The sequence below is a fragment of the Myotis brandtii genome, unplaced genomic scaffold (genome assembly GCF_000412655.1).
Source record: "Myotis brandtii unplaced genomic scaffold, ASM41265v1 scaffold6, whole genome shotgun sequence".
Classification (NCBI taxonomy): domain Eukaryota; kingdom Metazoa; phylum Chordata; class Mammalia; order Chiroptera; family Vespertilionidae; genus Myotis; species Myotis brandtii.
The window spans coordinates 3,848,860-3,860,663 of record NW_005370271.1 but is presented as its reverse complement, the minus strand read 5'-3'; the positions used below and the strand labels follow the sequence as shown (position 1 = coordinate 3,860,663).

Below are 11,804 nucleotides of genomic sequence, written 5' to 3'. Positions count from 1 at the left end.
CGTGTCACAGCCACCGGTGCTCATGGGGTCCGGCGCTCCCCACCCCACCCCGCCTCCCGCAAGACGGCAGACGGCTCCTCCCTTCGCCCCCTCAGCCCGGGTTCAAAGCCTCCACGTTTGATTTCACTGTCCTTTCCCCCAAGCAGCATAGGGGGTAGCGCAGGCACGGGCTCGGCCTCAGCGATTCACTTTAAAGATTGTATCAGCTCTGAACCCCAGGGGCCACGCGATCCAACGATGCCTCCCGACCAGTTCCTGCCCGAGTTCCTACTCCCCACCCCTTCAGTGGCCGGGGAGGGGATCTAGGTACCCTGCTCCTAACGCCGCTCCGGTCCCAACAGCCCTCAGCACTTCCGATGAGTCTTTTTTCCAGCACTCACCTCTGCACTGAATTACTTGTGCTTAGTTAGGAATTTAAAAATAGGGCAGGCACTGGTCAGTTAGAACATCATCCCAATAACCCGAAGTTTCAGGTTTGATTCCGGGTCAGGGCACATACAAGAAGCAACCAATGAATGCTTAAATAGGCGGAACCACAACTTGATGTTTCTGTCTGTCTGTCCATCTCTCTCCCCCTTCCTAAAACCAATCAATAAAAAATTTTTAAAAGGACAGAAAATACTTGATATGGCCACAAGAGGTCAGCGGAGGGCCGGCAGGAGGCCACAAGCTCAACAGGCCTGGGTGAGGGTGCTGGCATGGTTAAGGAAATGGAGAAAAAAGTCGTCTTTCCCTGGGAGAGATGAGGACATCCAAGTTGCGGAGACCCTCCCGCACACCAGGGGACACAGCCACGGGGCCCCTCCTGTCCAGGAGCCAAGTCCATTGGGAGACCAAGGTCACCAGGGCTCCAGAGAAGCTCTGTTCCGACGGGCTGAGTGATCAGAGGATGACCATGGAGGATTTCCATTGGGCACTCAGTAAACCCTACTTTTCTCTTCCCTCCCTTAACCACTGAAAGGCGATTTATACAGAACAGAAGGAAAAAAAAACATGCTTAGAAAGTAAGTATCCATATGCATAAATAAACGAACTATATTTAAAATGAACTGTATTTAAAAGGCAGTAACACTCTTCCATTCTCATTTCTTCTTTCTCTCATAATGTGCAGCAGCAGGTAGAAAGATCTCTCGGAGGTTGCTCCAAAGCCCGTGGGAGTGAATGTTCCGGTGGACACGGGGCTCTACGGAGGGGGCCCCGGCGCCTTGGGGGCAATGCTGGCACCAGGCCCGGTCACCTCTGCACCATTCGTTCGTAGTCTGGTTGGTGGCGGCCAGGTACAGAGCAAAGCACAGGAAGCCGCCCAGGAGGACGCTCAGCACCAAGACAAAGCCCAGCAAGAAGACGATCCTTGGGAAGGTCAGGAACAGGTACTGGGGGAAAGAAGCAGCAGTGAGGGTCAGCACCGCCAGCCCTGGTCTGGTCCATGAGCCTGTCGGAGCTGCCACCCCCGCTCACCCACCTCCCTGCACATCTACCCACGGAACACAAATCAGAACCATACACAGCACTGACCAACAGCCCAGGAAGGCACCCTCGTATATACAAGAGTTCAGCATGGGATAAACCAAGTGTGTACACTGGAGGAAAAGGGAACGGATACTCGGGAGATGGTGCTATGCCACTTACCTACTTACAAAAAAACAAAGAAATACAAGTACCTCTTAGTTCATGCATCAAAATAAAATCCAGATGGACAGAAGAGATCAATTTCTCTCTCAAAACGAAACGGCCAGAGATACAGTGCCAGGGTGCTCACTGCAGTGGCACTGAATTTAACAGTCCCTCTTCCCAAAGCACACAAATGAAAGGTGCATCCCCGAGGAAGAGTAAAACTCTGGGACAGTCAAACCATGGCATCACAAAGAGCCAACAAAATTAAAAAAGATGTTGGTAATACATTGCCCAGGGAGAAAGACAAGATGCAAGGATCACAATGGGTCCCTATTTGTGCGAACACAACAATGACTCTGTGGACATGTATGGCAATATAAACAAACGTAGGAAAAAAGCCTGAAATATACGCACCAAACTACAAAAGAAGTTGCCTCTGGGGAGTGAAAGTGTTGGGAGGGGAGGGATATGTTTTCATTTCATTTTTTTTCAAGATGTTTTAAATTTTCTTTCCTTCCCCACCCAGCTTTAAGATATAATTGAAGTGTAACATTGTGAAAGTTTAAGGTGCACAACAGCAATGCAAAATGTAACGATTTTATATATGTATATATATTGAAATGATTACCACAGTAAGGTTAGTTAACATATCCAGCACCTCACAGTTACAATTTTTCTTTGTGGTGAGAACTCTTAAGAGCTGGTCTCTTAGCACCTTTCAAATATACAATACATTCCTGTTAACTAGTCGCCATGCTGTACAGACATCCCCAGGACTTGTTCATCTGTGGACTCAAGTTTGTACCCTATGACCACCTTGACTTATTCCCACCCCCTGCCCTTTATTTTAAACACCTCTGACTGCTTGAATTTTTATGTTATTTTTTATAATAAAGAAATTTGAGAGTTCAATATTTGTGAAAGTTAGGGAAAAAGAGAAGCAATTATCAAAACTCTTGATAGGAGAGAATTTCTAACTGAAGTTACAAAGAAAAAAACAAATTTGAAGATGAAGAATATTTAAACTTTTTATATAAAAAAAACACACAAATAGAAAATAAACACAATAAGAAGAAACTATTGTTACTATGTAAAGACCTCAAATCAAAAGTTGGTCCTAATATTAAACAGGACAAACAGTTAAAGAACATCATTCACAAAAGAAGATATACAAGAGAATGACAAAGGAAGTAATCAAAAGTAATGAAAGAAATACAACTTTTTTAAAGGCACACCATATCTTCCTATCAAACCAGAGGCGCCTCCCAGCCAGCAGCGCGATGCCTGCTCTGAGCTGTGAAACCATCACTTACACGGTGCTCTACAATCAAGCTTTTAAAAGCAATCTGACAATAGATGTTAATATTAGAAAACTTACAGTATAAGTGCTGGTAATCTTTGGCCCAGCATTCATATTTTTTGGATTCTAGCCTAAAGAAAGTCCTCAATACAAAACTGAAACCAGACACACAGACTGCCATTGCCGAGGGGCAAATGCACCTCGCCAGCAGGGACAGCTGGTGGCCACCCCTGACTGGCCAACCCAGGCTTCCCTGGCCCTAGGCTCCGCCTGGTGGGATCGAGAGGAAACTCATGTCTCCACTTAGCAAGCACTTTTGCAAAGAAAAATTTAACCTTTACCTAATCAAGGCTAGAACTAACTTCCAGTTTATACTACCATTAGGAAAAAGAGAAAGATTAGATGACACAATTCCGAAACTGACAAATCTAGAACGTAGAACATTCTAATAGGCAACCAGACTACTAAATGCCCATTTCACACAAAAAAGCAAGCGGGGCGCTGCTTCAGACTGAAAAGACACACTCAAATGTGATGCGTGACTATAAAGTGGATTCTGGCCCGGCCAGGGGGGCTCAGTGGTTGAGCATCAACCTATGAACCAGGAGGTCATGGTTCCATTCCTGCTCAGGGCACATGCCCGGGTTTCAGGCTCGATCCCCAGTGTGGGGAGTGCAGGAGGCAGCCAATCAATGATTCTCTCTCATCATTGATGTTTCTCTCTCTCTCTGAAATCAATAAAAATATAATTTAAGAAAGAAAAAAAAGCCCTAGCTGGTTTGGCTCAGTGGATAGAGCATCGACCTGCAAACGGTCTGAAGGGTCCGGTGTTCGGTTTTGGTCATGGGCACGTACCTCGGTTGCAGGCTCCTCCCTAAGCCCAAGCCCTGGTTGGGGCTCTTGCAGGAGGCAACCAATTGATGTGTGTTTCTACAACATCGATATTTCTCTCTGTCTTTCCTTCTCTCTTCCACTCTGTCTAAAAATCAATGGAAAAATATCCTGTGAGGATTAAAAAAAAAAAAAAAAAGATGGAGAGAGGCTGGAAAGTAGCAGCTTTCCTCCAATATCTCATAAAAAAAAAAAATGTGGATTCTGGTCCAAGGAGGTAAAAGCGCTGGGATGACTATAATAAAAAATAACAAGTGTTGGCGGGGACGTGGAGAAACGAGCCTCTGCCTGCTGGTGGTGGGAACGGAAAATGCAGCTGTTCGGGAACCAGTCTGGCAGTTACGAAGAGTTTCCATTTGACCCAGCAACTCCACTCTCGGCTCTCTAGCTCAAGAGAAATAAAAACCTATGTCCAACCAAAAACTGGCACACAAATGTTCACAGCAACATTATGCAAAAATAACCAAGTGACAACGCCCAAGTGTCCATCAACTGATGAATGGAACAAAATGCAGCAATTCCACACAATGGAACATGTTTCAGCCATAACAAGAAATGAAGTGCTGGTTCATGCTATAACGTGGATGCGCCTTGAAAAAGTTATGCTCTGTGAAAGAAGCCAATCCGAAAGGCCACATGTTGTGTAACTCCACTGATAGGAAATGGCCAGAATAGGTACATCTATAGGGACAGAAAGTCGATTAGTGGGGGCCGTGGCTGGGGGGAGAATGGAATGGGGAGTGACTGCAAATAGACACAGGGTGAGGAAATACTTTTTGGGGTGATGCAATATTCTGAAATCAGTAGTGATGGTTACACAACCCTGCACATACTAACATCACTGAATTGTATATTTTGAAAGGGTAAATCTTGTGGTATGTGAATTATTTACCAATTTAAAAAGATTATATATCAATTTTTAAAAAAAGGAATGGCTTCATGTTTTTACTGGGAAAACAAATGTCCTTTTTCTAATTTGAAACTGGAAGTCAGAAATATACAGCCCACAACAAAATTACCTGAATAACGAATTACCTGAATAAGAAAGACGGTGTCAATAACCTGGGACTGTCCAAGGTCATCAACATAAGTCTCCAGGTGCAAGTCCGACAACACCACCAACCGGACCAGAAACACAGTGGTCACGATGGCCATGGTGGCAGCTGACGCCGTCAGCGTCAGGAGGTAGGTAAGGAAGTACCTGGCGTTCCAGGCCCCGATGCAGTTGTTCACCCACACACAGTGATGGTCGAAACGGTGCACACAGCGGTTACACACACCTGCACAGACACCGGTGGTTCTTGATGAGACAGTGACACCGTGCACACCCACTGACATTTCTACAAACTGGCGGTCTGAGCTGGGCGAATGGCAGCTGCTGTCACCAAGCTTTCAGGACTGCAGCGTCCAGAACAGCAGCCACTAACCTAGGCACAGGTGGGTACTGAGAACTAGGTATGTGGCTATGAGAAACACTTGAAAAAATACTGGTTGACATCAATGAATGTACAGATGTTTTCCAATTTGTGAACTATTCCTTTTGAGTTCAATGTGAATAATACGGAGATGATGCAAGAGTTAGTGAATTTACTTAACTTAGTTTCAAAACTAATGCCTTTGCTTTAAAGTCAAATCGATTCTTCTGACAAAGATGAACCAGTATATTAATGTAGATGTGGATATTAAAGGAAATGACTTTTTGGAACTGATTCAGTTACTGAAAAACTTATAAAAATGTTTGGAATAGCTTGGGTAAGTGAATCTGCTATTCCAACTGTAAATTGTATGAAATCTAAATACGGATCCAGTATTTCCAATGAAAATTTAGGGTCTGGATGAGAGGTGCTGTAAACATAAAATATACATCAGATTCAAAGACTTAGTATAAAAAAGAATATAAACTATCCCATGAATGATTTTTAAAAAATATATTTTTTTAAATTGATTTCAGAGAGGAAGGGAGAGGGTGAGAGAAACAGGAACATGAATGATGAGAATCACTGATCGGCTGCCTCCTGCAGGCCTCCCACTGGGGATCAAGCCCACAACTCAGGCTTGTGCCCTGATAGGGAATTGAACCCTGCGTGACCTCCTGGTTTGTAGGCTGACACTCAACCACTGAGCTGGGAAAGAAATGATGTGCAACCCAGGTACGTGCCCTTGACTGGGAATTGAATCCATGACCTTTCAGTGTACAGGCCAACGCTCTAACCACTGAGAACACGGGCCAGGCCAAATTTCACCCATATTTTACTTTTGTAAGGTGGCTGCTAGAAAATTTGAAATCATATATGTGGCTCACATTGTATTTTTTGGATAACTCTAGTCGAGAATGTTGGTAGCTCCCCTGAAACACAGGCTCTGCCAAGACTGAAATCTGCAAGCACAGTACCCTGCAGAAACCTCTCTTGGGCAGCATGCGCGTCCACGGGGCAGAGGAAGGCTGCCATGCCCAGGACCGAGGGTTGCCCATTCATTATAGAATACAAGACCTCACCCCAGGCATCTGAAAGAAACCACTATGCGGCCCCTACCAGCAGAGGCTGCCCCATGTCTGGAGTCAAATGGCCCTGCTTCCCACATCTGTAATATTCCCTGACAGGCGCAGCCGTGCCTGTTGTGTGAGGGTGGGGCTGGAGCAGCCAGAGTCACACTTACTGCAGTGCTTGGACCGTGCGGGCTTCCTTAGATCACAAGTAGAGCACCGCGCGTTCTTCGGGAACATCACCTCGTCAAATTCATAAACTTGGAGAAACAATGATTCTTTTGCTTTTGTGATGGTGCCTGAAAAAGTAAGGGCAGATGTCAGCTTCAAGCAATACAGGACTGAACAGTCACAAAACCTGCCCTGACACAGCACAATGAAAACTGCCGTGTTTAATCAATGACTCATTTTATCATTTTAACAGCTTTACTGAGATATTAAAAAACCCAAATCACCCATTTAAAATGTACAACTCAATAGTTTTAGTACATTCTGAGTTGTGCAACCACCACAATTTTAGAACATTTACATCACCTCCAAAAAGAAATCCTTTAGCCCCATTTCTCTCTAATCTCCTAACTTCTGGCAACCACTAACCCTACATCTGTCTCCATGGATTTGCCTTTTCTGGATACTTTGTATATAGCATCATGCAATATGTGGTCTTTTGTATATGGCTTCTTTCACTAACATAATATTTTCAAGGTGCCCCCATGCTACAGCAGGTGCAAGTACTTCATCCCCTCTTATCGCTGAAGAACAGCCCAGTAAACAGGCATACCACATTTTATCTGTTCATCAGCTGATGGACATTTAATGCTTCAAGGACAGGAAAGGTATAAAGTAAAAAAAATGGGAAGGGAGTAAATATCAATCAAAAAACAGATAGTATAATAACATTAATATCAAACAAGAGAGTCTTGAAAACAATTACCAATGAAAGAAGCTCATTATATTTTGAAAAGTGATTCAAGGAAGTGGTAATACTGATTCTAAACTTGAATGCATCTAATAAGAATACATGTATAGCTAATAGACATACACACACCAGTTTCAAAACATATTAAGCAAAAATTTACAAGAAGAAATCTGTCAAATCTATTATCAGAATAACATACCTCTCAGTAATTGATCAATTATGAATATAAAAGATTTGAACATAATTAACAAACTTGATATAATCCTATATAATAAAAGCCTATGTGGTCATGATGCCCTCACGCCAAAACCAGTGATCACCAGGAGGCTGCATGTGCAGCGGGCGTGCGGGACTGTGTGCGTGGCAAGGCGTGCGTGGGTGGGCGGGGTCTTGACACTGCATGCATGGCACAGAGGCAGGACCTCCGGCTCCCGCCTACCTCTTTGGAGCAATCCATCGAGGAGCCCCAGATGGGTGGGCAGGGCCTATCCTTTTGGGGCATCAATCGTGGGGCTTCCACACTGTGAGAGGACACAGGTCAGGCTGGGGGACACCCCCCCCCCAGGTGCACGAATTTTGTGCACCGGGCCTCTAGTGTACTTATATAGTTCTCTGTCTCCAAGAACAAATTCTTTTTTAATCACACACAGACCATTTACAAAAACCACATGCCCAGGCATAATGCAAAGATCAATAAAATTTTCAAAAGAAATAGTATCCTACAGACCATAAGCTCTCCATATAACACAACTGAGTGAAAGTATCAAAAATTTAAACTAAAGAATTCATATGGAAAATTTTTACCTGTTCTAAATAACCCATGGGCAAAGAAGGAAAAAATAAAATTAGAAAACACTCAAAATGGAAAGATCATGAAGACACGAAATATCAAATCTTTTCAGGGTCTTCCAGGGATTACTAGTTGTTTGCAGCACTGTTAGTAAGACTGACAGTTGAGCTGTCTATACCAAGAACCTCAACTTACCAGGGTCAGTTACACAACTCAGGGTGAAAAAAATCAGGTTTACAACCAGCAGCAGATAGGGCAGAAGAAGGTAACACAAGGAGAAGTCCAGCTCTTGACAGTAGCCAAGTATTTCCCAGGTGTATTCAGTATAAACCATTCCTTGCAAGATGAGGTGCAGGATGATGAAGGTGTGGTTTCTGAAAGGAAGTAGGCACATGGCTTGTTCCCGGGGCTTCTCCATGAAGAAATCATTCAGTACTAACGAAAGGTAACCATGGGCCAACTACTTCCTTTGGACGTGAGGTGCTAGTAAGAATTACCTAAGAAACATCTGGCATAGTGCCTAGTACATGGTCAGTACTCAAATGTTATCTATTATTATGATCATCTATCTTGGGAATTGAGATCTCAGTATCAGAATATATTTCTTTTTACAGAAATGCATATCAATATTTTCCCACCCTTTAAATACTTCCCTTTAAAAGTATACATGGCCAACCCCAGAGAGAAATGGCAGATTATCTATGAGGAGAGGTTCTGAACCCAGGACTCTCGGAGCATGCTGGAAACCACAGGCGCTTCCTGAAGCTACGGGACCGCAACAAGTAATCAAAACAGAAAAGAATACCGTGTATGAAAGAGGTAATGAAGCAATCTCAGCATGGCCCCCTGAAGCCATTCTGGAACTATATAGGAAAATATCTAAAACAAAGAAAAGAGAAACATTCAATTTCTTTTTTCATTCTCCCCCAACCCCCAATCAGATGCTGCCGTTCAGCTGACAATACTGGTGATAGTGCGCTTCTGCATATGGGCAGAGAAGAGCTTTAAGAGAGAATAGAGAGGATGGCTTCCCCGGCTGGCCTTCCTTGAAGCCAAGTCCTCCATTTCCACCCTCACCTCAAAGAAGGTACCATGGCAGGGTCTTCAAGCAAAGGGTGGATGGATCAGGTCATGCTGCTGGGAACACCACTCCTTTCCCTGCCTTGGGTTCAATCCTACGTTCCAAATTCCACCTCCAAGTCAACCCCTTCCCAAGGGTTGCTCACCCTAATTTTGCTCACTTAGATCCCCGAAGGAGTGTGGGCAGCCCAATGCTCAGCTTTCTGCTCCTACATCCCCCCGTTTCACCCTCAGGCCCCTCCAGGCAGGCACTGCTCAAATCCATGCCCAATTACAGGCAACAGATCCAGAGAAAAACAGGCAACCTTAAGAACGCTACCTTCTCTCAAAGCAGCAATACAAGATTACTTTTAACAATAAGGAGGGGGAAAACCCAGAAATGGAGACTTTGCCATAAATGAAAGAACAAGTGAACAAACGAATAAAAATGGCATCTTTCCTTTCATCAGGAAACTGGTGAACTGTTTAGACGGATCCAGTGGTCTCCCAGCGTCATCGTTACCTGTGCGCCTCCTCTGACCAGGCCTTTCAGGTAACGGGTTTTCAAGCAGATGCAAAGCAGAGCACCACCAATCAGCAACAAAGCCAAGTAGAACGAGAAGAGAACCAGGAAGTCCATCCTGGGGCTACAAAGGAACAGAAAGAGAGTGACGACACTGAGGGATTCATTCCATGGCTCATATTCTCAGACATCAACTCCCGACATGGCTCCCAAAACAAAATTCATCAGCCCTTAAAGCACACACTGCCTCTTCAGTCCGACAACCCAGGAGGCCTGGGTGCTCTCTCTCCTTCAAAATTCCTTAGTGAGACCACTGCGGTCTGCTTTGGGGCACCTCCTATCTGCAAATTCCAAAGGAAAGTGGGGAAGAACAGGCAGAATGCGTGCATCTTTCCTCCCCCCAGCAACAAACCATTCTTTTGCTTCCTTAAATATAAACATTCACACAGATAGGAACACAGAACGTAGCCAGTAGAATCTGTTGATGCCATGGAACCAAGCATCCCGGGGACCCGGCTGCCTGCCTAGGAAGGGATGCTCCAAGGACAGGCCTGTGTTAAGTAACCGGAGGTGGTGACTTTGGGCCTTAGTAAATGATTCTGGGCCAGACTTCCTATTGAGACAACCAACTGGAAGCTATGCATGAGCTAGGACAGGGGAGCAGAGAGCAGCAGTCCTCACCGGGTGGCTCGGGGTCTTCAGCCTACATATTTCTTGTCTGGATGATTTTCGGCAGGCAGCTCTGGCATTCCTCCCGCCAACATTCACAGGGAATTCCATCGGCATCTCCTCTGGCGCCGAGGCAGGAGCCTGGAACTACAGGTGACCCCCGGAGCTGCAGGAGACATGGTTCCTCCAGGAGGTGGGATCTGGCTGCAGGGACAGGCGGCACGGGGGCATGCGCTGTGGAAAAGAGTGTGGACGTCGGGGAAGTCGAGGCCCCGCAGGGTGAACGGGGTTAGAAGACTTCGGGAGGAAGAGCTAATTGGGAAGAAGGACGCTGCGAGCCTTGGATACCCAGCCCTGAGGCGCCCACGTTGGGGACCCGACTGAAGGGCCTCCCCGAAGCTCCCCTCTATGCTAGGGTCGCGGCCGGTGGGCCTCGCAGGAGCTTTCCCCGGGTCCTGGGGGGCGGGGGCGGGTGCAGAAGGGAACGATGTGGGTGCCCGGCCCCGGGCGGGGTGGACGTGTGCTGCGTCCTCCCACACTCACGGGAAGGATGGGGAGGGCGGCCACACAGACAGACGGACATCCCTGGTTAGGCGGGGTCGCCTCAGCGCCCAGCGGAGGACGCCTTACCTCCTAGGGCGACCAGCCAACCGTCAGCTGCACCGCACCCGCGCCTCCAGGGCGCGCCCCAAAAATCCCGTCGCACCCGTGACGTCAGCGCGCGACGCTGGCGGGCAAACCGACTTCCGGCGGAAGTGCGAGCGGCCGCGGCGGGGAGGAGTGTGCGGTTTGTGTGCCGCCTCTTCGAGGGTGTCCGTTGTTGCCCTACTGGGCGCCTCGGGACTGCGGTGGCGTCTAAAGGCTGGAAGGTCGAAATTCCGAGCGCGTTTGCTACGAATCTTTCAAAGAGCCGCCCCCCAGGGCCCGCGCATCGGGTTCAAACGCGGTGTCTTCGGCCGGACAGTCGGCCTTGCGCTGTGCCGGCCACACCGTGGGGAGCTCTGCTCCCGCCGTCTCGGAACAGCTCTGAACGTTCTGCCCCGGGAGCGGTGCCAGGCGCTTGACGACGAGCCTGGAGGAGAGAAGAAACGCCGCCTAATGAGAGCTGAACCCGGGGTGAGCCGTGAAAAGAGCTGCTTCCACTCCGCGCCGAGAAGCCGTCCCCTGCCGGGTGCCCTTTGGCTCTCGCCCGCCGAGGCCGGTCTATTCCTGGCACCGGTCGAACGGAGCCAGGACAGCCTCCCTTTGAGGGGAAATGTCTGATCTCCAAACACTGGCCTTAAACTCGTTTCCTGTCTGGCTTTGCTGCCTACCCCAAAAAGGAAAAGCTTTTTTTTTTTTTTAATTTCTTTTTAAAAAACTTACCAAGCTGGGCACCTTCTGATACACTGTGTGCAAGGCCTTCACGAGCTTATAGCCACGGAATTGGGGGTTGGGGTGGGCAGCAGACTATGTCCCCCGGGAGGACTGGCTGTGGATGGGGCCTCATCACAGCCGGGGTGGTCTGATTAGTCCCGCGCACTCGTCACCCTGCTGCTTAGTTCTGAGTTGGAG

At 47.1% G+C, this 11,804-nt stretch overlaps 1 protein-coding gene across 3 annotated transcripts; it reads right to left on the bottom strand.

Moving 5' to 3' along the window:
• Nucleotides 1-1,011: 1,011 nt before the first annotated feature.
• On the bottom strand, nucleotides 1,012-10,970 carry ZDHHC4 (zinc finger, DHHC-type containing 4). 3 transcript variants are annotated; one of them, XM_005879425.2, is made up of 8 exons: nucleotides 10,881-10,970; nucleotides 10,263-10,484; nucleotides 9,582-9,705; nucleotides 8,805-8,878; nucleotides 8,195-8,373; nucleotides 6,464-6,589; nucleotides 4,841-5,085; nucleotides 1,012-1,373 (listed from the first exon to the last, which is right to left on the bottom strand). In XM_005879425.2, the coding sequence occupies exons 3-8, from the start codon at nucleotides 9,696-9,698 to the stop codon at nucleotides 1,083-1,085; spliced, it is 1,032 nt and encodes a 343-aa protein (XP_005879487.1). In that variant the 5' UTR covers nucleotides 9,699-9,705; nucleotides 10,263-10,484; nucleotides 10,881-10,970; the 3' UTR covers nucleotides 1,012-1,082. The 3 variants fall into 3 exon arrangements, with proteins under 3 accessions (XP_005879487.1, XP_005879489.1, XP_014405870.1); XM_005879427.2 differs by having other exon boundaries at nucleotides 10,263-10,454; nucleotides 10,881-10,956; XM_014550384.1 differs by lacking the exons at nucleotides 10,263-10,484; nucleotides 10,881-10,970 and having other exon boundaries at nucleotides 9,519-9,600.
• Nucleotides 10,971-11,804: the final 834 nt, after the last annotated feature.

Coding starts and splice junctions, on each gene's coding strand:
- ZDHHC4 (XM_005879425.2), bottom strand. CDS start 9,698: ATGGACTTCCTGGTTCTCTTCTCGTTCTACTTGGCTTTGTTGCTGATT. Junction 8,374..8,804: donor CATTACCTCTTTCATACACG/GTATTCTTTTCT, acceptor ACTTCCTTTCAG/AAACCACACCTTCATCATCC. Junction 5,086..6,463: donor CGCACGGTCCAAGCACTGCA/GTAAGTGTGACT, acceptor GTGTCTGTGCAG/GTGTGTGTAACCGCTGTGTG.